Here is a 28,000-nt window from a genome sequence, read left to right as displayed (position 1 = left end):
GAGAATAATTATAACAAGTAATACTAAATAAGGATCATTAGGAGTGGCTAGGGAGTAGCTTAACCCTAACAAGCAAATTATTGTATGCCGTAAATAAATAAAAACCAAAACCACAATGGAAAGGGAAAATATGGAATTTTTAGTACATTTTAGAAGGGTCCCCGCACGTCGTACTAGCAAAAGCATATAAATTGTGAAACTAGATAGAAAGAAAGGGAGACAAATAGGATTAGGAAGAGGCTGCAAAGGTGGTTGTTTTTGTGAAAGTGAAGAGGTGCCATAAAGGAGGAGGAATAAGCAGTCGGCGCACATCAACATCTTAATCTCCCCATTCTTCTTCTCCATTGTTTTCAGCAAGGTATAGACTCTGCTAATCACATGCATGCATGACAGTGAGTACTAATTTATTTACATGAACTTGTGCGTGTGAGAGTGTGAGAGTGTGAGAGGTTTACACACCAAGAACTAGTTCATGAGTATTGAAATATTAAATCCAAATTAATGTGTGCACAAATTAAAGATAAGATTGGACAGTATTGGACAATTGATAGCAATATAGCCAATAACTAGAGAGAGACAATGACGAGCGGTGGCGAAGGTGGTGGACATGATTTTTTGTTATAGGAGATTTGCTGGCGAAGGCGTTCTCTTTCCGCCATCTCGAACTCATATGTCCACTTACACAAACCCATCACCTCAAAACACAAAAACTAAACGAGAAAGATTCAAACATCTAGAAATTAATTGGGATGGTGGCTAGTCGCGCCTACATGGGGCTTAGGCGGCCCTAGGCGGAGATTTCTAGAGCAGTGATTTTTAAGTTACGATTCATAGATTAATTTTTGTAAAAAATAAATTCAAACTGAAACTACTTATCTACTTCACACAAAAAGAAACGAAATAGGTAAGATCAAACATCATCAAATTTTAGAATATCAACTGAAATCCATCTATACCCTGGAATCCATAAGTAAATTAGAAAAATATAAAGCTTAATTGATAGGATGATAAAAAGATTATGATACAATTCCACAAGGTTGTTTAAAAACCCTAAATCTAAGGAAACTCAGATTACAAAATATTCTTAAACTTGAAAAACAAGAAAGCAATATAAAACTAAAAACCAAATATATCATGAAATACTATCCTAATATATTACTTATAGTGAGATAAATACCAACCCAGAAACTAATCTAAATCCTTCCACAAATATTCTTTGCTATTTTCTTTTATTGGGAACAAACAACATTATCTACCCTAGGGGTTGGGGGAGTAAGTTAAGCCTAACAATATGCTAACAATAACTCGCTTTAAATTTGCCTTTAATGAAAAGCGAATCTAAGACCTATTACTTACAAATAAAAAGAAATATCATTAGACTGTAGTAATAAGTGGTTCTTTGCTATTAAATTGCTCAAACAACCTGAAAGTCCCAACCATACACCATTCTTCCCTCTCTTTTTTTTTTTTCCATACTTTCTTTTCCCAAAGTTGAGTCGCTTTATTTTCTTTAAATTTAGGACCTTAATTTTTTTTTTTTTTTCGCACGAATTGATCCATATCTTATTATACATCACGATTAGTATGATTGAGTTTTTCTTCTCTCCTACATTACATGTACACCAACTTGAGTGCTGCTCGAGAGTGCGGAGTAGGAGGGGAAGATTCATCCCTAATATAAACGCTAAAGATTAAAATACATCGCCTATAAAATAAAATAAAATAAAATACATGGTTGGAACCATGTGATAATTTCGTTTTATATTTGATTAAATAAAAATTGTTGTATTTTTCTTGCTTGCACGTATTCAAGCCAAAGTTTGAACCTACCATACATTGATTAGAAATTCGAAATCCAGGAAGATACAAACATAATTTGGATCGTATCTGCATAAACGCACTCACATATTTTATGTTATATTTGCTAATCGGAATTGAAGTGGCAAATGCAAGCACTAATACAGCAGTCACGTTGCTGTCAATTGACGCTCTCTATTCTCTAACCTTGCATTTGTCCAAGAGACTATTTCCCTGAGTAATCATCATTATTATAATGGCACATTTAAATTTGATGATGATGAATAATTCTTGGATGGTAATTTTTAAACAAAACAAGGAGAAAGTAGCCGTCTCCTCTGAGTCTTAGTAAGCACTGATATCATTTTAGAGACATGGTCAAAGGTAAAATGCCATCAGATGCGCACAGCAGGACGTGGTTTAATTTGTTCGTCTCTGATACAAAAGGCACCAGCTAATAACTGCTACTAAACATGGAGACAAATGGTGTGGTAGAGATTTTTCTATTTTACAATTCAATTGGTTTCCTCCCTACTTACAACCAACCCTCTATCTCTCTGTTGATTCTTCCACTTAGTGATCCCAAGTGAAGAAAACTGTGTAGGAATTCGGTTGGGCAACAACGCGTTTCAACATGGAATCTTGGAGACCAAGAAGCCCGGAGACGAGTTCAAGCAATGAAGATCATGATTCAGGTGCTACAACAGTGAAACGAAGCTACGAATGCACATTTTGCTACTAGAAAAACTTTCAATTCCCATGAGGCTGCCCTTTCCCACATGGTAATCCTAAAAGAATTGTGCATTTAAATATCCGTTTGGTGATTTTAATTTTAAATGAGAGAAAAGGAATTAAGATGTCATTAACAAATTCAGCAGTCCAGCTGATAACTGTTGAGGACATAAGGTGTCAGACTCCACTACTGATTCACATTAATAGGACAGTCTGGGATATCATAATCATCTAAACACTCTGAAATGTCACATTTACATTCTAAACAAGATAATACATAGAACAGAATCAAACCTGTTTTTTCTTGGACTTCTTTTCCTTTCCAGTAGCTCCTCGCCTTGCCTTCTGCTCACTTTCAGCCTGCCATGCTGCTTCTTCCTCACGGATGAGTTCCTCTTGCCTCTTCAATGCAACAGATTCATGATAGGCAACTTCAATTTTATTGCTGCATGTACATAGGACAAAGAATGATACCATCAATAAGAATAGGCAAGTAAATATGTTCACCATGTCAATGTTGAAAAGAGTGATTACCCATTGGTTTTCTTGGTCCAAAATTATCTACAAACATCCACTAAGATAATATTCATAATCCAAAATGCAAATATTTGAATTCCACTAATGAAAAGTAGCTAACTTCATTAGGCCGCCAAATGCGCCCTCTTTATCCAACAATAAGATAAAATAAGCCCAAAACAAAAAGCACTGATTTTTCCAGTAGGCAAACATTCTAACTATAAATCCATTCCACATCACAAGGGAGTTGACATTAACTAGATAATACTCAACAATTTGTAAACAAATTTACCACAATGAAAAACCACATCTTACTCCTTATGCGTACTCATAGTACAGGACATGGCATGCCAGGAACCGCAATCCTTAATGCATACCAATAATTCGTCATAACTCTACCTATTTCAATTTGTGTAGTATACCAGGAACCGCAATCCTAAAAGAAACATGGCATGCCACGTCCTATGAAAGAAAATATATAAATGAAAATTTGATGGTAGCACAATAATAACAACCAAAATTTTCACTAACAGATAAATCATAAATCGTAAGTCTCCTACCATTTAGTATGAAACATATCCACAATTTATGAAGTAGGATTCATAACTGATTTAATGTAAAGAAGGCCAAGGGACAATCTTCAAATATTGCATAAACAAGAAAAGAATATACTAGGGCTGATAGAAGACCTGAAAATATAAGCAAGGACAAATATTTCTACAGTCCTACGACCCAATTCCGTAAGACGTCTTTCATCCCGCTCAATAGAATCTTTGTTGAAGTCCTCTCCAGAATTTCCATCCTGCAGGAATAGCAAGGTGATTTTTCAGAAATCAAGCAGTTAAAAGAGTGGAAAATAGAACATATTACACATCCGCACCAACAACTATAATATGTTCCTTATTTACTACAAACCTACTACATTCCTAATCATATTAATTTTGCACTCCCTTGAAGGCTTGAAGTGAGAAATGTGCTATTCAGAATCCTTCTAATCACTAAAACACCATCATCTATAGATCTTTGCCCTTCAAACAAGTTTTGACTAGAACAACAAAATGCTTGAAACTTCTTACAAATCATATTTTTGGTGAGTTTACAAAACATATTTTCTAGTGAGTTAACCAGTCAGTGAACAGTGAACAGTGAACAGTGAACAGTGCACATTGCTACTAACAATCAAGATATACTAAACTACTAAAATTTCTAGGGGGAATAACAGCTTTCGATGTATCCACATTTACGATAGCATTGAGGAGAAGCATAATTCACGCCAAGCATTGTGAAGTATAAAGAGTATAGAGTTTCCTTTATATGGTCACAAGGTAGAAATAACTGTTAACCAAAATCCTTGGTTGAAATGAACTTCTTGTGCTTAGACAAGTATTTTCCTAACCGGATACTGATTCCCAATATCCTGAGCAGAAACCATAGCTGACAATATGAAATATCAACGTCAAAGAAGAATGGAATCCTCTATACCACACAACCAACAATCGGGACTTAAATGCGACAGACCAACCAAGCCAAACATCACCGTTTAGAATAGGATGTTAGCTACTCACTTTTGTACGATTTTGAGGACCCTTCTCATCTTTTGGAGGTAATGGTTCCAAGGCAGCCCTCTCAAGTAGCATCAGAACATCATCCACCAATACAAACATATCTTTCTCTACATGAACAATTGGTGCTGGCATTTCTTCAGCATCCAATAGTTTCACCTTACTTTTCTTGGACTTGGTTTGACCTTCAAGAGCCTTTAAACCACTATACAATGAGTCCATTACCAACGTAGATGTGACTTCTTTCTCAATAAAAAAGTCCTTAACGACTACTTTCAGGACTGCATCCATCTTCTCCCTGGACATACGGTGCCTGGCATTTTGTTCAATTCCCACCCAGAAGGAGCAGAAGCTGCAATGACATTAAAGGAAATGTTATCAAGAAATGAAGAGCATGTAACCACTACTAGAAGCGAGTAAATGACATATGTACAAACATGCAGACATACATGCGTAGAAGAACCCACATGAACCCAAGGTAACCATATTACTAAAAAATCCAGCAGATACAGCAAAAAATTCCATCAAATTCATGCCAAGTCACATTTACAAGAACCATAAAGCACTGTAAAGGTAAGCTCAAACCATTATGTCTTCCAAAATAGGGCATTGTATATTAAGCTCTAGTTGTGAGCATTCCAAACTATAACTTGACAGAAGTTCCAAAAGCAAAGACATACCTTGACCATTTAGCTTTATCCTCTATCAATTTTCCGAGTTTGCTTCTTCTCTCTTCGACAAAACGACGACAAATTTGCTCTACATTTGTCAAGTATACCCTAACAAGCTCTCTCCTATATTGACAATCAAGGCAGCGAAAGGGCCGGTCTGCTTTCTCCCTACAAAACCAGAAGCAAAGAATAGAATGCTTACAAACACAATAACGTGCATGAATATTAGAATACAGAAGTGCATGTCAAAACGATATTCAGCCACCAAAGATCAAAGTGTGAGTTTAAAAGGGGAGACTTATGGTAAACTGGATTTGAAAACACAAAAGGACAGCAGAAGAGGATGCACTTCAATTTAGATTCCTTATCCAATTTAGATTAGAAATCCTAAAAGTCTATTTGGAATTGGAAAGGAAGTCTAATTCCTATTCCACTTAAAATAGGAGTTACAATCTGTAAAGAACATGTAAACTGCACCCTATGCCTATAAATAGGATGCGGCAAGGCTTAAAACAGTGTAAGAAAATCTGTAACAGCCGAGAGAAGAGAGAGAGATAAGTTCTAGGGTTTGCAAAAGTACTATATACTCTATTTTAATGGAAGAAGCCGTGATTTCTCTACCTAGGGAAATCACAACAGGACGTACGCAAAAGTTCTGCCAAACCAGTATAAGTCTTGTGTGTTTTCTAGTTTTCTCTATTTTGCTAAGTTTTAGCCCATTGCCGAATACATCAAAGAGCAAGATCCAGAGAGTGAAAATTTTAACAATTGGTATTACAGCTTGGTTCAAGGTGTTCTACGATGTCAAAAGGAAAGGCTGCGGAACTAGGGCCTACGTTAAAACATTTTGATAGCAAGGATGACTTCACAGACTAGCAAATGATGATGAAGAATGTACAGATACAACAGGATTTGGATGATGCACTTGGTGAGAAGCTTGCTACCATGACAGTAGAAGCATGGACTAAGGTTCTCAAGAAGGCCACAAGCTCCATTGAGATCCATCTCACAAGATTAGTCAGGTCCCACATCACAGAAAAGATGACTGCTCAGGAAGCATGCGAAAAGTTGGAGAATGTTTATATGGGCAAAACCATGTCCAATAAACTTTTTCTCAATGATGAACTATTCGGGCTTCGACTAGAAGGAGGAGGTGATATTGAAGATCACGTATGCCGGTTTCAAAATTGCATAGCCAATCTTCAGAAGGTCGAAGAAACTTACCAAGATGATGATATGGCTATCATCTTGCTGAGGTCTCCACCTTCATCTTTCGAGCACTTTCAAACAACTCTAATGTTTGGAAAGGAGTCCCTAAAAGGCTTGAATACGTTATTCAAGCCCTTCAGTGATATGCTAAACTAGATGACATAATTGATAGCTCTCAAAGCTTCTATGTCAACGAGAAGGAGAGGAGGCGGGAAAAGACAAAGGAAGAGAAAGCCGGTAACATGGGCAGGTTCAAAATCCAAGAAGAAAAAGGAAAAGAAGTAAGGTTGCTTCAAATGTGGTTTTACCGACCATTGGAAGAGCAACTGCAAGATTTGTAAAGAGAAGAAAGCCAAGATGGAAGGAAGCTCAGGTTCAGCTAGTACAGTCACTAAGCAACAGCATGACGGGGAGCTTCTTTCAGTAACATTAGGCTCCAAGGCTTTCACAAGTTGGATTTTGGATACCAGAGGCACATTCCATATGTGTGCAGTAAGAGAATGGTTCGATACTTACATGGAGATCAGTAGCAGAGAAGTTCTAATAGGGGACAATTCACCATGTCTAATAAAGGGGATCAGCACTATTAGAATCAAAATGTTTGATGGAGTGATATGAGCTTTGAGGAATGTCAGATATATCCCTAGACTGAAGAAGAATTTGATTTCCTTGGGTACTTTAGATAGGGCCCGTTATGGGTACCATTCTAAAGCAGGAAGACTCAAGGTAACTAAAGGATCGCAGGTGGTAATGCAAGGTGACCTACAGCACAATGAAGTACAACTAATTGGGACTACAATAGAAGGGGGAGCAGCTGTTTCCACAAAGTAAAGTGCAGAAGAAAAGACTAAACTCTGGCATCATAGGCTAGGGCACATAAGTCAAAAGAGGTTGCAAGAATTGCACAAGAAAGGCTTGTTGGAAGGCGTGTCATGTTGCAAGCTAGACTTTTGTGAATATTGTGTTCTCGGAAAGCAAGTGAAGGTATCATTCGCAAGTAGCAGTGTAGATAACCAAAGCAAGGAGCAACTCAGCTATATTCACTGAAATGTTTGGGGCCTACACCAACAAAATCCAATGGTGGAGCCAGGTATTTTGTTACTTTCATGGATGATTTTTTCAAAAAAGTTTGGGTTTATTTCATGAAACAGAAATCTGATGTTTTTGCGAAGTTCAAGGAATGAAGGACAGAAAATGAGAATGAAACTGGAAGAAGATCAAGCACCTACGAAGTGACAATGGAAGCAAGTATACAAGTAAGGAGTTTGCCAATTACTGTAAGTAGGAAGGCATGACAAGGCACTTCACAGTAAAGCCCCAACAAAAAAGAGTTGTTGAAAGAATGAACAGAACTCTCATGGAGAGAAAGAAGCATGCGATTTCATGCAGGATTACCTGATAGTTTTTGGGCAGAGGCTGTTAATCATGCAAGTTATTTGATTAACGTATCACCATCTACAGTTCTCGGTTTTAAGAGTGCAGAAGAGGTATGGTCTGAGAAGTCGGTGAACTATTCCAAGCTCAGGGTGTTCGGATGTAGTGCTTACGCACACATTCCAAGTGATGAAAGGTCCAAGCTCAAACCTAAGTCTACACATTGCATAATTTTAGCTTTTCAGAAAGAAGTGAAGGGTTTCAAGCTTTGGAATATCAACAACAAGAAGGTTGTCAGTCAAGATGTTGTCTTTGATGAGACAACCATGTCTCTGAACAAAGCTGAGAGCAGTGGGAATAAAGACAATGTTGAAATACACACAACAAAGATTCCGTTAATTAGTTCAGAGGAAGAAGCTCAGGTGGAGAGGAAGAAGAAGAGCATCAACATTGTTCACCAATTAGGATGTGGAGCAAGAAACAGAGCAGATTGAAGGCATTCCAATCCGCCATACATCCCAAGGGGTTCGAACTCTAACCCACAATCCACCTGAATTCCAGAGATGCATTCGATAGAGGAAACCTGACAAGTTTGGGTTTGACCAAGACGAAGGCTCTTAACATTAGTCCAGGAGATTCAACTACTTATCGAGAAGCTATAGCAAGGAATAAGCGAGATAGTTGGATAAGTGCTATGACAGAAGAAATGGAGTCTCTTTACAAGAACTTTGTTTGGGAGTTGGTTACTAAGCTCAAAGACAAAAGCTAGATGGATGCAAGTGGGTATTTAGGAAAAAGGAAGGACTACACGAACAAGATGTCGTGAAATTCAAAGCAAGGCTCGTGGCTAAGGTGTACTCACAAAAGGAGAGATTGGATTATGATGAGATCTTTTCACCAGTAGTCAAGCATACTTCTATCATATTACTTTTAGCAATGGCAGCTCAGCATGACATGGAGATTAGGCAGATGGATGTGAAGATTGCGCTTCTTCATGGGGATCTAAAGGAGACGATTTTCATGGCTCAACTAGAAGGGTTTGTCGAGTATGGGAAAGAGAACCTAGTATGTTGTCTAGGGAAGTCCTTGTATGGCCTAAAACGATCTCCAAGGCTGTGGTACAAGAGGTTTGATTCCTTCATGCTGGAAATTCATTTTAGGAGATGTTTATATGACTGTTGTGTCTACTATCATGTGTTCCAAGATGGGATGATCATATTGCTATTGCTATGTGGATGACATGCTAATTGCTTGTCAAGACAAGTCTAGAATTCAAGACTTGAAGATGATGTTGAGCAAGGAGTTTGACATGAAGGATCTAGGTGCTGCACAGAAGATCCTTGGCAGGAAATTCAGAAATATAGGACCGCTGGAAGGATCTGGATATCACAAGCCAAGTATATTCAGCTATGATGCACAGATACGGCACATCCGTCATGTATCGCATGTCGAATACGCAAATGGACACGATACGCCTCTGATACGGTTGAATATGTATCTGGATCAACGGATACGACGTTTGACAGATGGATACGGGTATCCGACAGTTTAGATACAGGTATCTGACTGCCTGGATATGGATATCAGCACCATGGCCTTTGACGCAATTTCGTGGAAGAAAACCTCATGACGGAGATGACAAAATCTGGTGGAAGGAGGCCTCGCGAAGAAGATGACGCGATTTGGTGGAGGAAGGCGTTACACGGAGACAACCCGATCTAGTGGAGGAGGCTTCGCAAAGAAGATGACTATTATAGGTCAAGATGTTTGTTTGTTTTAGTCGAGAAAAACAACACCACAGTTTTTTTTTTTTTTTTTTTAATTTTTTTTTTTAATTTAAATGACTAAAGCCCTAAACTACACAGCCCACCGAATTTACACCACTACCATCCTTTCTTATTGAGAGTTTGAATAGTATAAATTAAATTTGGGTAATTAACTTTTTTATTGTTATTATATTCTTTTAATATATATTTATTATATAAATTGCCGTATCCATGTCGTATCATGTCTTAATTTTTAAAAATTTGACGTATCCCCATATCGTATTGTGTCGTATCCTCATGTCCATGTCCATACATCGTAGATATTCAGAAGGTTCTTGAGAAGTTTAACATGCAAGAAGCAAAAGGCAATTTCTACTCCTTTGGCGGCTCACTTCAGGTTAAGTGGGCAACAATGTCCTAAGTTCAAAAAGGAGAAACAAGTGATGATGCAATGGTATGCACACAACCTGATAGCTCAAGCAATCAATATTGTTTCCAAGCACATGGCAAATCCAGGAAAGCAACATTGGAATGCAGTCAAGTGGATTTTGCGTTATTTGAAGGGTTCTTGGAGACAAAGGATTATGTTTGAGAAGCAAAAAGAAAATGCAGTGGTGTTGGGATATGTGGATGCCGATTATGCAAGGACATGGACAAGAGAAGGTCAACTTATGGTTATGTCTTTACATGCTCAGGAGGACCAATCAATTTGTGTCCTTTTCTGTTTAGGATTGTTTTAGGGAAAAGGTGCACCAATTCTTCTCCTAAAAGGGCTAGGAAAGAATCTTAGTTTCCTTATTCAATGTAGATTAGAAATCCTAGAAGTCTATTTCGAATTGGAAAGGAAATCTAAATTCCTATTCCACTTAGAATAGGAATTATAATCTGTAAAGGACATGTAAGCCAACCCTATATCTATAAATAGGGTGCGGCAAGGCTGATTTTCAGCAGAGAGAAAACAGCCAAACAGTAGAGAGGTTTGAGATTAGTTCTAGGGTTTGCATAAGTTCTGAAATCTCTATTATTAATCAAAGAAGCGGTGATTTCTCTACCTAGGGAAATCACAACTGGACGTAGGCATAAGTTCTGCCGAACCAATATAATTCTTGTGTGTTTCTAAGTTTTCTATATTTGCTAGTTACTTTAGTCTAAAGAAGCTGGCAAAATTGCACTGTAGAAATGAACAGTGTTTTGGGCCGAATTTCACTTTATTTACAAGGTTGCCACTGACTCTCTCTGCCGTTGATCATGATACCTGCGTGTTGATGATCGTGGAAAGGCAGGGTGCGATCGTCACTTTACCATTCTCTTCCTCCCCTTTCTCTCTCCCTCAGATCCCATCTGCTCACCTAAAATCCCCAGATCAAACATCCTCCATCTCAAATAAAAAAACTTTCCCCCTTCAAAACCCATAGAATCAGCACTCATGGAATAATCATGGATTTTTGTTGAGGTAATTTGATTGTTTCCTCATCTGTAATTGGTTTCTGTTAGTTTATTGTTCTTGAATTTTAATTTTTCTATTTTCCAACTTGGAACAATCGACCTTCTGGTGATAAAATCGTGATTTGACCATCGTATTCTCTCTCACGGCTCACAACGATGAAATCGCACAGGACTTCGTTGATTTCTGTCAACTCCGACCACGACCAGTGTCATGTAAGCTATCAATTACCCCCTCTCGATCTTCTTTTTCTTCTTCCGCTTCTCCCTGCGCATTCCAGTTTGACTGTATGTGTTCTGGATGCTGATTTCCTTAGTATGATTAGACGATTCGGATGCGCCTAATAAACAAACCTAATTTGCCTCGCGCGTTCAGTCATCTCCTTCCTTCATCTAAAACCTCACACAGAGACAGAGATCCCCCAAAACCCTAAACGCCCAAAGGTAATTTTGTTTAATTTTTCAATTAGTTTTAATTATCTGATGAATACCTAGCATAAATTCACTCTCTCTCTACTCTAAATGCGTTTAATTTTTTTGTTTTAATTTTTTGCAGTATTAATCACAAAGTTACGGAGCTGAAATTGCAAACGCTATCATGGCTGCCTTAAAAAATGTAAGCTTGAAATTTTTAGGTTCTGTTTGGTTGTTGGAAAACTGAATCAAAGAGGTTTCTTTGTTTGTTTGTTTGTTTTGTTTTGTTAATTATCTCGGAGACGTAGTTGATTGTTGTGTTTCTGAAAATTTGAAAACAGAAGAAGAACGTGTTTGTGAAGTCAGTTTCGACAAAGAAGCAGGCTAATATGGACCATATCACAGGGGATAAAATCCCAAGGAGGTTTGTGTTTTCCAGATGCAAGTTGCCTGGTCCTCTGAAGCAGCTTCAAGCTGATTTGAGGAAACTGGTGCTTCCCTACACTGCCTTTAAGCTTAAGGTATGCAAATATTCGTTCCGGTCTTAATATATTTTGCAATGCTTTATGATATTTGATTTGTTTATATTTTAATTGATTTGAAGAGCTGATGAAAATGAGAAGTAAGAATCTGAAGTCAAGAGCTGAGCTTTTTCCGCAATGTTTTTGCAGGAGAAGAGGCGGAACAATCTTAGAGACTTTTTTAATGTGGTTGGGCCTATGGGGGTTACACATTTCCTCATGTTGTCGAAAACTCCAACTGCGCCATACCTTAGGTTTGTGAGGACACCTGAAGGCTCAACGCTATTTTCATAAGATATGCAGTGGGTTCCATTTCTAATGTCTTTGTGGGTTTTCAGGGGTGCAGATCCTGATTGACAAGGAAGAACAGAAACGGATATAACAACACTGAGACCGAATGGGAGATCCAATGAAAAAAAATAGCAATGGATAAACCAAGGCCGGTAGATTTCAACTGCCTCACAACCGCCGCTAGAGAGGTCAGATTGTCCAGAGCGCTGCCTTTTCCTCCGCCAACACCGTTGTATCAGATGTTAAGCTGCACCTCCAGGAGGACCACAGCAATGGCTTCAATCCCATCCTCCACTTTTGCTTCTGGTGAGTGTATTTTAAGCGCTTTTGCCAAAAATCTGCTTATTTACTTGGTTTTTGTGGGTTTTATTAAAATTGTATGGTTGTTGTAGCGTAAAAAAGTTTGCATCTTTGCATTGATATTTGGAGCAACAGACGGTATTTGGATTTGGGGTTGCATAGAAATTGAGTAATTGAAATTTATTAGATATCCAATGGAAAATTTCCAGTTATTAGATATCCAGTTTGATATTTGGCGGGTAAATTTCCATTCTTTGGATTAGGGTGCACAACAGTTGATAAGAGGATAAGTCAGAAATGGAGTGATGAAATGTATTAACTTTTATGACTAATTTCCAAAGAAATTGCAATCTGCCAATGTAAAATGGTCAGTTATTTAATATCCGGTTTCATTTATAGTAGAAAAGGCAATGGATAAGAGAGATGATGGTTAAATTTGTATTTGTTATGTTAACTATTTGAAGTCTAGAATCTAAAGTTAATATATTTGTTATGTTAAATGTCGTATGAAATATTTATTGTTGAAATCTTCTTGGTGCTTTGTTTTATAAAAGATTCGGGATGGGGATAATTTAGCTGTCATTGATTGGCATCGTTTTTTAAGTTTTGTCTGTGCTTTTGTTTGTAGGATCGACTTGGGAAAGAACAGAGGAGAGCACAAGCATTATCAATTTATTTGCTATAGTATTGTCCCTCTTCCTCTGGCCTCCTGAAGTGTTTCCATTCCAGTGTCACCATCTTTTGTTTCATTCATTTGTAGAATATATTCTTCTTTTTTCTATACCTTTATTACCTCCTTTTAACTTTGATTATCTGTACTTGATGAGTATTATTAGACCCATTCTCAAAATTTTGCATCCCCTGCTTCTTTCTTATGGTTCTTATACTCAAACATGTGCAAGTTTGTATTTTTCTGATGGATTGGACTATTGGGAACTTAGGTACTTTTACTTTTTATATATTTTTGTTGGGTTTTTTCTTTTTCAGAAAATGAGTATTTGATTAATCACTTGACTTTCGCTTTCAAAAGGACTGTTTGAAGTTTTGTGTCAATTTGGTTGTGATGGTAAGATTACTTTATGTAACATTGTGTTGTGGCATGTGAGTGTCGAACTTTTTTCTTAATTTAATTTCGGAAAGAAATGTGTTTTAACGGTTGTCCTATATGATGAAGTTAGCATCCTTATAAGTTGGGAACCTAAAACAGGAGTGGTGTACTCATAAATTCCTACTTTTCTCTGCCTCCTTCCCTCTACTTGCATCAGTTGTGACTTATTTTCTTTTTTGGTTTTATCTCAGGAGTTTGTCAGGGAGAAAGTTTGTGAACGAAAGAAATCTAATCGAGAGGTATTTTCTTTTTGGCACATATCATGAATTATGTTTGGGTGTTTAAACAATATTTGCCTAAAAGTATACTCTGTTTTTTAGTGGTATTTCAAATAAGGTAACTTCCCCAAACATTGATATTTTGGTTTTCTATTGGTATGTGTGAAACCAGCTTGATTCAGGTTACAAGGTTGAGGGTAGCGGATAGTCGTCATATTGCGGATAGTTAATCATGTTCAATAACCTTGGTTACAGGGCCATTCACTTAAATTTTGGTTTCAAGTTGTAGAAAGACGGCTTTTCATTCTTTCTCAAAATAAGCTTTCACAGCTTCAGTTTCACATCATTCGTCACTGGATTTGCTAATACAAGTTTTTATTGAGATAATCTTACTGGTGAATTGTTAAAAGGTAGGAAGAGAGAAGGCGGCTTGCGATTTTATTAACTAAAGTTCAGATTCATTTTCTATGGTATGGGGTGTCCGAGAGAAAGGGTTTCAGGGATTAGGTTTGGGTGGGATTTCAAGGATTAGGTTTGGGGTTTTGTATGTGCGATTTGTAGAGAGATGGGGGTGTCCGAGATAGGATTTAGGAGATTTGTTTTAGGAATTGCAGAGAGAGATAGGGAGTGTCCAAGAGAAGTGTGGGAGGATTTAGGCGGGATTTTAGGGATATGGTTTAGGGTTTGTTTTCTTCGATTTGTAGAGACAGAGAGCTGGGACAAGGGTGAGAGAGAGAGATGGGAGGATTTTATGCAAGGGTTAAAGGGAACGGGTAAGGGAGGTATGGGTATGGGTTTTTAGGGCCGGTTTCTAGGGAGGTGGTCTGCTGTCAGTGCCCTCACAGGGTGGGGTGTGATATGGGGGAGAGAGGAGAAGGGGTTGGTTTCCGAGAGAAGGTGACGGTGGGTGTACGATTAGGGGGACATAGAGAGTTGATTGGGTACAAGATTTGAGGGTAGGGTTGAGTGAATGAGTGTGTTGGCTGCAAAGAGATGGTGGGGTTGAGTTAGTATCTCCCTCTCTATCGCTTCTCTCTTCCTCCATATATGACATCTTTGTTTTGGGGTCAAAATATGTTCGCTTTTACATAGAAATTTGAGTGTTTTATTTATTTATTTGGGTTTTTTTAAGCTGATACATATTATGTTTTGTGTTTCTGGGTTTTATCACGTTACTGATGCATAAACCCATCAGTTCCTCTGTAATTCGTTTTGGTTTTCATTATTCTTTTTCGATTTGTTTTGTCAAAATTGAAATGGAATTTGTTGGCTTGATTTTGTATTAGGTTGCCAGAGGGTTCTGTTTTTAGGGTTCTCTCCGTCCCACACACTCTCCCTCTCCCTCTCTGTTTCTCTTCTTCAATCAGTCTGACGTAGTTTTGCAATTTAGGGTTCAGTGCATTTACTGGAATATACATACATATAAATGTCTAAATTTGTTCAATTTTTCTATACACAGGCTGGGTTAATTTGATTCTTGACCAATGATTGGATATTATATTACAAATGTGGGTTCTGTTTTTAGGGTTGGATGAAAAGAAACACCCATCAGAGCTTTCAACAACTCGAAGGTCAGTGATTTCTTCCTTCTCTCTAATTCTGTTTCTGTTATTTCAATTTGTAGAATATAATTTAGGGTTTTAAGTTGGAAAATTTAATTAAACATTTTCAGTTGGAGAGCTTGGTGTGTACAACAATTAGGGTTGTTAATTTTGATTGCTGGTCTACTAAATGTTTTATAACATGTAAACAGGGAGTACATACTTTGTATGCCATGGATAGGGAATGGATACGTAATTAGATCAATTGATGGGTGCCGCTGTTTTGGATATCTACATCCAGCAATATCTGGTATTATGTGTTTTGTTGTTTTAGCTCTGTGTTTTTTTGTAGTGGATTGGAATTTCTACTAGAATCATTATTATTATTATATATTTAGGGGATGCGTAAATTGATTTTGGAGATTTTGTATGTGGTTTGGGTTCTTTGATTTTGTTTAGATAGACGGTGCTTGATTGTGGTTTAAGTTTTTTTAGTATATTCCCTGCACATTGCAAAATTCTGGTACTATTTGGGTGTTTTGGTGTTGAAAGCCTAGGGTTTAGGGTTTAGTGTTTAGCATTTAGGGGAATGCAAAGAAGGGATGTATGCGTTTCTGAACTCTTATGCAAATCTAATTTGAAATCATGAAACACATTTCATATGTTTCTCAAATCTCAGCAACAGGTTTTAGAATCCTGAAATCTAAGTAAAGGTACATCATTCCTGTTTTCGTATTTTTTTTATTTCCTATAATCATGGCCACGATTAAACGTGAATATGCATGCCAACCTTGCATACTCAGTGATTAATTTCTGGATGAATTTTTCTTTAGACGAGGGTTTGCAGATATGAATACTTGAGGGGCAGATGGTCACCATGTTGGATCCATTGATACTGATACAACATGGGATTTAGTTGGTTATATTCAAATCAGAAATAAAATTGCTTTGTATATTCCGCATTTGATTGAAAATCTGTAATTTAAATAGAAATTCTTCTTCTTCGATATCACTGTGCACAACACATAATTTCAATTAGTTTTTATTTTATTTTTTATTTTTTGGCGGTAAGATTCCGTATAATTAACCTCTACAATTTTATTCACATGTTCATGATCACCACTTAATTAATTAGTGGTTGGGTGTTGACCACTGAATGTTTTTTTTTTCAGTTCGAAGCTTGAATCTCACCGTGCTTCAGGTATTTTGCTTTAATTTTTTACTTCTCTTTTGTCTTCTTTTCTGTTTGATTTCTTTCCTTCGTTTTATCCTAAATTCTGAGTTTTCATTTTGTTTAAAGTAGTTTTCTCCTGGTCTATTGACATTTTTAATTTTTTATAGTTATTTCCTGTTCTCCACTATCATTTTTTTTTTGGTGTGCTAATTAATCAATTTTATTTGTAACATTGTGCATTTCATATGATATTTCTAAAATATTTTGAGATTTTACTACAAGTGTAAATGGTAAATATGAAGTTGCTATTGTTACTTTTTGTATCTTTTGCACATTGTTTTTTTTTGTTTATTGTCATATATGTGAAGAAGAAAGACAATAAGAAATGTGTTGTTGGTTGGGAAATAGGAGGAAAAGAAGCAAATCAAAAAGGTTATATGGAGACTTGCTGATAATAATTTTGGAATGTTAGTAGACTCAAGATTGCAAGTTGGCAACCGATGGTGCTAAATGATTTGTTAGATTATTCAATAGTAATTTTTTATTTTTCCTTATCAGTTATTGTTTCAAAGGGTGAAAAAGAGTGGGGGACACAAGAAGAGGGGAGAAAGAGGACAAAAGAATGGTTTGTTCTACTTTCAATGCTTTGGGTTAAAAAAAGAAAAAAGGTTCACTTCACTCACTTTGATTGAACTTTTCATTTCTTAAGTTTCTCTTGCTATATATATAGTGTATATTTCTTATTTATGTGTTTTTGATTATGAGATTGTCTCTTTTGCAGAGCATGTGGTGTGGAAACACACCAGCGAAGCCTCACTTTCGATGTCGAACTCAAGTGTGGCTCTAATCTAGCCCCCGAAATTCCAACCTAGCATGTAGCAATGCATTATGTTTTCCTGTGTGATCTTCATACAAAGGTACGAAGAACTAACTATGTTTAGTTTAATGGCTTTTTGGATGCTTAAAAATAAATTTTAGCCAAGTCCCCGCATGAGGTTGATGTTATAAATTTTTGGACTCCATTCTTAGAAAATTTTGGCATTTTCATCAAATGAGGTTCTTTCTGTTTTAGACTGTGGGTTAGAAGTATTAAGACACTGACGCTTGAGTGTTTGAAAATTAGGTGCAAGACATATGAGCTTCTAATCAAGAAAGACCTGCTTTTAAATCCCACTGTGTGTTCTAAGTGCTGGATGGGTTGTGCTTTTACCAACCCTAATAAAATTATATTTGAATCATGCTGTCTGATAACTCTTTTTCTTTTTTTCCTGTTTGTGGTTTTTAGTCTTTGTCATTTAATTGGTATAGCTTTGCTAGGATCTCTGTTCCGGCAGTGTGTGATTAGTGCTAATGGAATTTCAGCACTGTTTCTGAGCTATTGCTCGAATTGTTGTATCTAAGTATGCATTATACATTCAATTGAGCCAATGAAGCATGTGTGCCAACGAATTTTGAAGAGTTCGGCTTGGTTTTCTCTCTTTGGTCTTTAATATTTATGTGTGAGGCACCTGTTTGTTGACTAATTGAGTCCCTTCTCTTAAGTTTTTCAGTAGATATTGTGTAATTTGCTTTTATGAGCACTTCTTTAAGCTGTCAAGTTCCCAAAGTGTACAAGGAGATATCAAGTTTAACAAGTCACGAACTATGATCAATCCAAATACAGTGAAATTAGGGATTTTACACTTATAAACTTAGTTAGCTTTAGACCATAGGATTAGCATTTTGCGCATGTGAGTATCATTGACCTGCTCATTTTATTTTTCTGGATAAGAAACAAATTGTCATTGAAGGGAGAAGAAAGTGTACAAAAACAAAGTTTCTGTAAGCTTGCATTCATATGCCTAATATTTTAATTTCTTTTCTTGCCATTACCTGTTGAAATGGTTGCCTACACTGCAGGACACATATGATGTGTGAACTACGTGTTTCTTCTGTTTCTTAAGGAAACATAATTTTTTTGGAAACTATATCTTTCTAATCAAAGACGTTCAGTTTCTTCTCATTCATTGTACAATGTGTTTATATGCCAGCTCACTTGAATGTATATAAAAGCAAAACTGTTCGTCTTATCGACTTCATTCACTCATGTATCATTCTGTTTGTTCATAATTGTGTTGAATTTATTCAACTTAAATATGTTTTATTCATCCGATTACGCCTGAAACAGTTGGTTCCCGCAGCAACGCGCGGGCGTAATTTCTAGTTTAGTCTATTGCCGTTGGTTACATCAAAGAACAAGGTCCAGTGTAAGGGGTTTTTTCAACAATTGGTATCAAGAGCTAGGATCAAGGTGTTCTACGATGTTAAAAGGGAAGATGAATGCGGATCAAGGACCTGCGTTAAAACCCTTTGACGGCAAGGATGACTTCACGGACTGGCAAAGGATGATGAAGAACGTACTGATACAGCAGGATTTGGATGATGCACTTGATGGTAAGAAGCCGGAAAGCATGACAGAAGCAGCATGGAATAAGGTTCTCAAGAAGGCCAAGAGTTCCATTGAGATCCATCTCACAAGATCAGTTCGGTCACACATCACCGAAAAGATGTCTGCCCAGGAAGCATGGGAAAAATTGGAGAATGTTTATATGGGAAAAACCGTGTCCAATAAACTTTTTCTAAAGGATGAACTATTCGGGCTTCGACTAGAAGGAGGTGATATTGAAGATCACGTATGCAGGTTCCAGAATTGCATAGCTAATCTTCAGAAAGTCGAAGAAACTTACAAAGATGATGATATGGCTATCATCCTGCTAAGGTCTCTACCTTCGTCTTTCAAGCACTTTCGAACAACTCTAATGTTTGGAAAAGAGTCCTTGAAGCTTGAAGACGTAATTCAAGCTCTTCAGTTATATGCTAAACTAGATGATATAACTGAAAGCTCTCGAGGCCTTTATGCCAAAGGCAAGGAGAGGGGGCGGGAAAAGACAAGAGAAGAGAAAACTGGCAACAGAGGTAGGTCAAAATCCAAGAAGAAAAAGGAAAAGAAGGAAGGTTGCTTCGAATGTGGTTCAGCCGATCATTGGAAGAGGAACTGCAAGATTTGGAAAGAAAAGAAAGCCAAGATGGAAGGAAGCTCAGGTTCCGCTAGTGCAGTCACCGAACATGAGAGTGACGGGGAACTTCTTTCGGTAACATCGGGCTCCAAGGCTTTCAATTGGATTTTGGATATTGGATGCACGTTTCATATGTGTGCAGAAAAAGAATGGTTCGATACTTTCAAAGAAGTCAGCAGCGGGGAAGTCTTAATGGGGGATGATTCTTCATGTCCTGTAAGAGGAATCGGCACTGTTCAAATCAGAATGTTCGATGGGATGATACGAGCTTTAGGGAATGTCAGGTATGTCCCTAGACTAAGAAAGAATTTGATTTCCTTGGGCACTTTAGATGAGGCCGGTTATGGGTACAAGTCTAAAAAAGGAAGACTCAGGGTAACCAAAAGATCGCTAGTGGTAATGTGGGGTGACCTACAACCCAATAAGTTGTATAAGTTAATTGGGACCACTATAGTCGGGGGAGCAGCTGTTTCTGTAAATCAAAATATAGAAGACAAGACTGAACTATGGCATCATAGGCTCGGGCACATAAGCCAGAAGGGATTGCAAGAATTACACAAGCAAGGCCTGTTGGAAGGCGTGTCAGCTTGCAAACTGGACTTTTGTGAATACTGTGTTCTTGGGAAGCAAAGAAAGGTATCATTCGCAAGTAGGCCGAAGTAAGGAGCAACTCAGCTATATTCACTCAGATGTTTGGGGTCCTCCTCCAACTAAATCAAATGGTGGAGCCAGGTATTTTGTTACTTTCATGGATGATTTTTCTAGGAAGGTTTGGATTTATTTCATGAAGCAGAAATCCGAGGTTTTTGCAAAGTTCAAGGAATGGAAAACAGAAACTGAGAATCAAACTGGAAGAAAGATCAAGTATCTGAGAAGTGACAATGGAGGTGAATATACAAGTAATGAGTTCACCGATTAGTGCAAGCAGGAAGGCATCATAAGGCACTTCACAGTAAAGAAGAATCCCCAACAAAATGGAGCTGCTGAGAGGATGAACCGAACTCTCATGGAGAGAGAAAGGAGCATGCGATTTCATGCAGGATTGCCTGATAGTTTTTGGGCAGAGGCTGTTAATCATGCAAGTTATTTGATTAACAGATCACCATCTACAGTTCTCGATTTTAAGAGTGCAGAAGAGGTATGGTCTGAGAAGCCAGTGGATTATTCCAAGCTCAGGGTGTTCGGCTGTAGTGCTTATGCACATATTCCAAGTGATGAAAGGTCCAAGCTCAAACCGAAGTCTATACATTGCATATTCCTAGGTTTTGAGAAAGGAGTGAAGGGTTTCAAGCTTTGGGATTTCAACAACAGGAAAAAGGTTGTCAGTCGAGATGTTGTCTTTGATGAGACAACCATGCCTCTGAATAAAGTCGAGAGCAGTAGGGAGAAGAAGGATGATGCTGGAATTGAAGCAACAAAGATTCCGTTAATCAGTTCAGATGAAGAAGAAGCTCAGGTGGAGCAAATTGAGCAAGAGGTCGAATCTGATGGTTTTGAGGAAGAAGAAGAGCATCAGCATCATTCACCAGTTAGGAATCAGGTGGAGCAAGAAACAGGACAGATTGAAGGTACTCCAATCCGCCAGATATCCCAAAGGAGTCAAACTCCACCCAACAATCCACCTGCATTTCAAAGATGCATAGCACTGGACAACCTAAGCGGAACAAGAAGAAACTTGACAGGTTTGGGTTTGACCAAAACAAAGTTAATTATGCTCTTAACATTAGTCAAGGAGATCCGACTACTTATCGAGAAGCCATAGCAAGTGATGAGCGAGATAGTTGGATAAGTGCTATGACAGAGGAAATGGAGTCTCTTTACAAGAACTCTGTTTGGGAGTTGGTTCCTAAACCCAAAGACAGAAAGCTAGTTGGATGCAAGTGGGTATTTAGGAAAAAGGAAGGACTACATGAACAAGATGCCGTGATATTCAAAGCAAGACTCGTGGCTAAGGGGTACTCACAAAAGGAAGGGGTGGATTATGATGAGATCTTTTCACCTGTAGTCAAGCATACTTCTATCCGATTGCTTTTAGCAATGGCAGCTCAGCATGACATGGAGATTGAGCAGATGGATGTGAAGACAGCGTTTCTTCATGGGGATTTAGAGGAGACGATATTCATGGCTCAACCAGAAGGGTTTGTTGAATATGGGAAAGAAAACCTAGTATGTCAGCTAAGGAAGTCCCTGTATGGCCTGAAACAGTCTCCAAGACAGTGGTACAAGAGGTTTGATTCATTCATGCTGAAAATTAATTTTAGAAGGTGTTTGTATGACTGTTGTGTGTACTATCATGTGTTCCAAGATGGGATGATCATATTGCTATTGCTATATGTGGATGACATGTTAATTGCTTGTCAAGACAAGTCTAGAATTCAAGACTTGAAAAGGATGTTGAGCGAGGAGTTCGACATGAAGGATCTAGGTGCTGCACAGAAGATCCTTGGCATGGAAATTCAGAGAGATAGGACCGCTGGAAGGATTTGGATATCACAAGCCAAGTATATTCAGAAGGTTCTTGAGAAGTTCAACATGCAAGAAGCAAAGGTAGTTTCGACTCCTTTGGCAGCTCACTTCAGGTTAAGTGGACAACAGTGTCCTACGTCCGAGGAAGAGCAACAAGAAATGAAGAAGGTGCCTTATGCTAATGCCGTGGGCTGCCTCATGTATGCAATGGTATGCACACGTCCTGACATAGCTCAAGCAATCAGTGTCGTTTCCAGATACATGGCAAATCCAGGAAAGCAACATTGGGATGTAGTCAAGTGGATTTTGCGTTATTTGAGGGGTTCTTGGCGACAAAGGATTATGTTTGAGAAGAAAAAGGAAAATGCAGGGGTGTTAGGATATGTGGATGCCGATTATGCAGGGGACTTGGACAAGAGAAGGTCAATTTCTGGTTATGTGTTTACATGCGCAGGAGGACCAATCAGTTGGAGGGCACTACTGCAACCAATTACAGCTTTATCGACCACAGAGGCAGAGTATATTGCATTGGCCGAAGCTGGAAAGGAAGCAATTTGGCTTAGTGGCTTGGTAAGTCAAATGGGAATCACTCAAGATTGTGTGAAGCTTAAGTGTGATAGTCAAAGTGCCATTCACTTGGCAAAGAATCAGGTTTTTTCTGGAAGATCAAAGCACATTGAAGCAAGATATCACATAATCAGAGATTGGGTGGAGTCTAAGGAAATTTGGATTGAAAAGGTTCATACGGATGACAATGCCGCAGATTTCCTTACAAAGATAGTGCCGGCCAAGAAGTTCAAGCATTGTTTGAACTTGATCAATCTCGTTGATTGATTATAGTGGAGCACCTCCTCACCTGAGGTGCAATGAGGCAAGAAGGAGGTTGCCAAGGTGAAGACTCTTGAAGCTTTTCCAGAGCTACTTCAAGAAGGTTCAAAGATACTCTGGGGTGCAAACGATCAAGACTTGGTTTGACTCACCAAGGTGGAGATTGTTAGTTTTTGGCTCGTCAATTTGTGTCCTTTTCTGTTTAGGATTGTTTTAGGGAAAGGGTGCACCAATTCTTCTCCTAAAAGGGCTAGGAAAGAATCTTAGTTTCCTTATTCAATGTAGATTAGAAATCCTAGAAGTCTATTTGGAATTGGAAAGGAAGTCTAAATTCCTATTCCACTTAGAATAAAAATTATAATCTGTAAAGGACATGTAAGCCAACCCTATATCTATAAATAGGGTGCGGCAAGGCTGATTTTCAGCAGAGAGAAAACAGCCAAACAGCAGAGAGGTTTGAGATTAGTTCTAGGGTTTGCATAAGTTCTGTAATCTCTATTATTAATCAAAGAAGCGGTGATTTCTCTACCTAGGGAAATCACAACTGGACGTAGGCATAAGTTCTGCCAAACCAGTATAATTCTTGTGTGTTTCTAAGTTTTCTATATTTGCTAGTTTAGTCTATTGCCGTTGGTTACATCAAAGAACAAGGTCCAGTGTAAGGGGTTTTTTCAACGGGTTTTTCATCAAAGGTCAAAGCACATTGAAGCAAGGAATCATAGAATTAGAGATTGGGTGGAGTCTTTAGGAGATTTGGGTATAAAAGGTTCACACGAACGACGATGCCACAGATTTCCTTACGAAGATAATGTTGACCAAGAAGTTCAACCATTGCTTGAACTTGATCAATCTCGTTGATTGATTAAAGCAAAGCACCTCCTCACTTGAGGTGCAATGAGGGAAGGAGAAGATTGCCAAGGTGAAGATTCTTGAAGATTTCAAGAGTTGCTTCAAGAATTGTCAAAGATACTTTGGGAAGCAATGATCAAGACTTGGTGTGATTCACCAAGGTGGAGATTGTTTCATTTTGACTCGTCAATTAGTGTCCTTTTCTGTTTAGGATTGTTTTAGGAAATAAAGGGTGCACCGATTCTTCTCTTCAAAGGGTTAGGAAAGAATCTTAGTTTCCTTATTCAATTTAGATTAGAAATTCTAGAAGTCTATTTGGAATTGGAAAGGAAGTCTAATTTCCTATTCCACTTAAAATAGGAGTTATAATCTGTAAAGGACATGTAAACTGCAGCCTATGCCTATAAGTAGGGTGCGACAAGGGTTAAAACAGTGTGAGATAATATGCGACAGCCGAGAGAAGAGATGGAAATTAGTTCTAGGGTTTACAAAAGTACTGTATACTCTATTATTAATTGAAGAAGCCGTGATTTCTCTAACCAGGGAAATCACAACTGGAAGTAGGCAAAAGTGCTGCCGAACGAGTATAAGTCTTGTGTGTTTTCTAGTTTTCTCTATTTGGCTAAGTTTTAGTCTATTGCCGAATACATCACAGAGCAAGATCTAGAGAGAGTCAAAATTTTAACAAAAAATTCATAAGTGGATTCCCTTCAATATCACAAGATATAGTGCCTTCTTAGCTATATTGTATCCTTGTTGAGACCTAACTACGTTACTTAGTTTGTGATTATAAGTCAAAAATACAACATTAGTGCAGTAAATCAAATTATAGCTTGAATAATCATAGAGCACCTGATGACTTGGACTTGCGCCTTTATTATAAGAGTGTCAGCATCAATAAACCCATCTAATACTTCTGACAGCTCCATGAATTTTTTCCATCCCCAGTCATGCTCTTTCTTCCAAAAGCGATGTAATGTATCTACAAAAAATGCATGCTTACTCAAACGTGGTGATGGATATATTGAGAACCCACTGGAACAACAAAAAATTGATTAACCAACCAACCAGAATATTTCGATTTCTTAGGATCTTTATTTACCACAGCTATAGTAAAGTGAGCAAAATGGCTCCAACCTGTTAGACAGACAAATGAGAAATTCCACAATTATACCCCCAACAAAATCAATAATCAGAGATAATTCAACAAAGGAAACAATAACACACCTGAAAGAAGTTTGTCATGATTAGCTACACAAAGAAACAAAGAGAGATGATTGCAAACATCACAACCCTGGGGATAGATCAAGATGTACCTGCCATAACAAAAATTTCAAAACTCACTTATCTTATGATGACTGTTTGCCCAAGCCACATGCATCTATCAGCAAATATGTGCCAAGCTTAAACTATGTTGCATGGACATATACATAATTCTCATATTCCAGCAATTATGCAACCCTTCAGAAATGAATTTGGGCTACACTCCCTCGGTGGGTACAGAAGGAATCCAGAAGATGAACTCACTGGAACCCCCCAATATGTTTGTAACATATAACCACTCATGATTAGAACATCACATGGTACATCAAACACATTCATTATTGAGAACAAGGTAAAGGAAACGTAGTTGACCTCAGCTCCACTTTACTTAACTATTTATTGGTGGGTTGCATGTGTTGTCTGGAAAGAGGACCCAATGATTATTAATTCGCCAGAACCAGAAATTAATTTGATACAACTTGGATAAACAAGCAAACTAAAGTACTAGCATTTTTTGTGCTCAACATGCACAGAAAATAATAATATTCAGAATTCATACCACTTGTAGCCGCCAACCTCAAAAGCAATACTGCGAAGTTCCCTTTTGTTAATTTGAGAAAATTTCTCTATCTTCCACGTGAACTTTCCATATAATTCAGACGGCTTTGGCCCTATAAAGAAGTAAGAGGTTCGTGAACATTTAACCAACTCATCCAAATAAAATTTGAAAGCAGAAACACTCACTGATAAAATGGCATGGGAAATGCAGAGGTCTTATTTCTTACAATAGAATAAGGGAAGGCTAAATTTTCAATCCAAGGTGGAGTGAAAGGGTAGTTAGAAATGAAATATAACAAAGATGAATTAAACCCATATATAAAATAAGAAATTTGGGAGGAAATGACATATTATAAAACTGATTCCATGCAGAGATGAGCAATCAAGTATAATGCTGCCCTTGTCTCCCTTCACCGACGCATGCTATAATTAAGTGTGGGGAGGTTTAATAAAACTTTGAAAAACAGTCTACTATGTTATTTCACATGTTTCAAGTGAAAAATACATAAATGGAACAGGCTACTATGTTATTTCACATGTTTCAAGTGAAAAATACATAAATGGAACAGGTGTTTCATACAATAAAAATAATTTTTTTCAAATTTTGAATTTTTAAATATTTAGATATTCAAATGCACAATTGTCCAGCCTTTTTTGCCATACTAAGCAAAACAAACTGTAGTTACGTGGTAAGTAAAACAATAGACTAAGCAATCTCTCCCTAGGACAACCTAAATTCTCCAAATTGACCTACGTGATCAGGAGACACACTCATGAAAACATTTACAACATTTCAACACAAGATTAAAATACTTCAGAAAAGGAATGGACTCATCCAATGGTGCAACTTGTGAATACAAACTTAAATATGGCAAAGGCTAATGTATTTGAAAACAACAAAATCATCTGTACAGTAGCTATAAAACATTGGTAGCTATATTTCACATAAGGATCCAGGTGCATATCATCTTTTAGCTCCATTGATTCAAAATTTCCACAAGCCTGGTATTAGATTGGAAAAAACGAATACACATTCAAACACACTAGGCAATAAGCAATGTAGTGCACAAAAACCATACCACCATCATCGTCATCATCAGAGTCCCAATAAGGGGGTGAAGTAGATAGGGTTCCATTTTCCACCTGCTCAGAGGACTGCCATTCTGCTAAGGCTTCCCCAGAGAGACAACGCTGCCCACTTGAAATCCCCTCCGTAGACCTTCCAGCACCGGACTCTTCACTAGAAATCCCGGCCATTTCCCACTCCAAAACTCCTGTCCTCACACTCCAACCCTGCTCACATGATAAGAGAAAAACAATCAATAATAAAATCTATATACATTGGGAGTCCATTCCCTGAAAAGTAGCATGTGCACACTACAAGCCACACTTTCTTTTACCAATTACACCATAATTTTTAAAGAGCCCAGATATAAAACAACAACAGACATCTCAATGTTGAATTTCAGGGGAGAACCAAACTTAACAAATTGAATCACACTTTCTGTCCTGTCTGTTAACAAGTAAATGTAACGAGACGACCGTAAAATCCAAAAAAATAAATAAATAAATAAAATTCTACTTTTTTGGGACCTGACAAAACAAAAATCTCAGTTCAACCGATTAATTGGCTTAGATGATGACAGTTTTACAGCAATCAAGACTTAAGGCGACATAGAACGCAAAAAATATTAAACCTAGTAAAAAAATTTCATGAGTTTCTCTGCAACCAAACAGCTTATCAATTACCATTCCCTAAACCAAAAACCCACATCCGAAAATCCAAAAACCAATAAACCCTGAAATCAAACTCCAAATACTCGAAGAAACCAAACTGATTTGAAACCAAACAGATTGAAAGTACGAAATTGCTAATCAAAAACCCTAAAAAGTCAGGACCATTTTGATGAACCCAATTGCGGAAAACGCAATCCAAATAAAAACCCACAAAAATCCGAACCAATCGAACTAAGATCGAGGATAATCAATCCCTTTTAACCGCGATCAAAAACAAACCATATAGAACCACAGAGGAACGAAATTAAAAAACAAATTACAGAAGGAACAGAAAAGGGAATCTCGGAAACGACATCCAATAGATCGAATAGTGATACGAACCTGCAACGAAGACCAGAGCTTATTCACAATGGCCAACGGAAGCTCTGAGATTCTAGAGAGAGGAAGAAAGAAAAAGAAAGGCGCCGGCGGGGGGGGGGCGGCGGCGGTGGTGGGGGTAGGGTTTTGGGTGGGGTGGGGTCGAAGGAGCAGCGGGGAGAGAGATAGAATTGAGCAAAGGCGGAACCGAAAAAGGAAAATCTTTTTTTTTTAATTTAGGGGTGTATT

The 28,000-nt window shown here is 37.8% G+C and overlaps 2 protein-coding genes across 4 annotated transcripts; one reads left to right on the top strand and one right to left on the bottom strand.

Annotated features, from left to right (window-relative positions):
* Positions 1–27,997, bottom strand: LOC137737898 (TNF receptor-associated factor homolog 1a). Of its 2 annotated transcripts, none has more exons than XM_088682733.1 (11): positions 27,776–27,997; positions 26,737–26,950; positions 25,659–25,770; positions 25,064–25,152; positions 24,905–24,973; positions 24,689–24,818; positions 5,288–5,446; positions 4,611–4,959; positions 3,735–3,847; positions 2,824–2,974; positions 1–367 (listed from the first exon to the last, which is right to left on the bottom strand). In XM_088682733.1, exons 2-11 carry the CDS (start codon positions 26,912–26,914, stop codon positions 320–322), a joined length of 1,398 nt encoding a protein of 465 aa, XP_088538859.1. In that variant the 5' UTR covers positions 26,915–26,950; positions 27,776–27,997; the 3' UTR covers positions 1–319. The 2 variants fall into 2 exon arrangements, with proteins under 2 accessions (XP_088538859.1, XP_088538858.1); XM_088682732.1 differs by lacking the exon at positions 1–367 and adding an exon at positions 1,806–2,585 and having other exon boundaries at positions 27,776–27,995.
* LOC137728712 (uncharacterized) lies at positions 11,968–18,095 on the top strand. Of its 2 annotated transcripts, XM_088682734.1 has the most exons (10): positions 11,968–12,005; positions 12,156–12,259; positions 12,344–12,602; positions 13,225–13,280; positions 13,896–13,943; positions 15,448–15,493; positions 16,636–16,664; positions 17,196–17,305; positions 17,419–17,554; positions 17,761–18,095. In XM_088682734.1, exons 3-9 carry the CDS (start codon positions 12,431–12,433, stop codon positions 17,507–17,509), a joined length of 552 nt encoding a protein of 183 aa, XP_088538860.1. In that variant the 5' UTR covers positions 11,968–12,005; positions 12,156–12,259; positions 12,344–12,430; the 3' UTR covers positions 17,510–17,554; positions 17,761–18,095. The 2 variants fall into 2 exon arrangements, with proteins under 2 accessions (XP_088538860.1, XP_088538861.1); XM_088682735.1 differs by lacking the exon at positions 11,968–12,005 and having other exon boundaries at positions 12,352–12,602.
* Positions 27,998–28,000: the final 3 nt, after the last annotated feature.

This window comes from Pyrus communis, chromosome 13 (genome assembly GCF_041283825.1).
Source record: "Pyrus communis isolate YQ-2024b chromosome 13, ASM4128382v1, whole genome shotgun sequence".
Taxonomy (NCBI): Eukaryota; Viridiplantae; Streptophyta; class Magnoliopsida; order Rosales; family Rosaceae; genus Pyrus; species Pyrus communis.
The sequence above is the reverse complement of the archived record's forward strand: the minus strand, read 5'-3'. Positions and strand labels throughout refer to the sequence as shown.

Coding starts and splice junctions, on each gene's coding strand:
- LOC137728712 (XM_088682734.1), top strand. CDS start 12,431: ATGGATAAACCAAGGCCGGTAGATTTCAACTGCCTCACAACCGCCGCT. Junction 13,281..13,895: donor TTATCAATTTATTTGCTATA/GTATTGTCCCTC, acceptor GTTTTATCTCAG/GAGTTTGTCAGGGAGAAAGT. Junction 13,944..15,447: donor GAAAGAAATCTAATCGAGAG/GTATTTTCTTTT, acceptor TTCTGTTTTTAG/GGTTGGATGAAAAGAAACAC.
- LOC137737898 (XM_088682732.1), bottom strand. CDS start 26,914: ATGGCCGGGATTTCTAGTGAAGAGTCCGGTGCTGGAAGGTCTACGGAG. Junction 24,819..24,904: donor TAAGAAATCGAAATATTCTG/GTTGGTTGGTTA, acceptor CATTTTTTGTAG/ATACATTACATCGCTTTTGG. Junction 3,848..4,610: donor GTCCTCAAAATCGTACAAAA/GTGAGTAGCTAA, acceptor CTATTCCTGCAG/GATGGAAATTCTGGAGAGGA.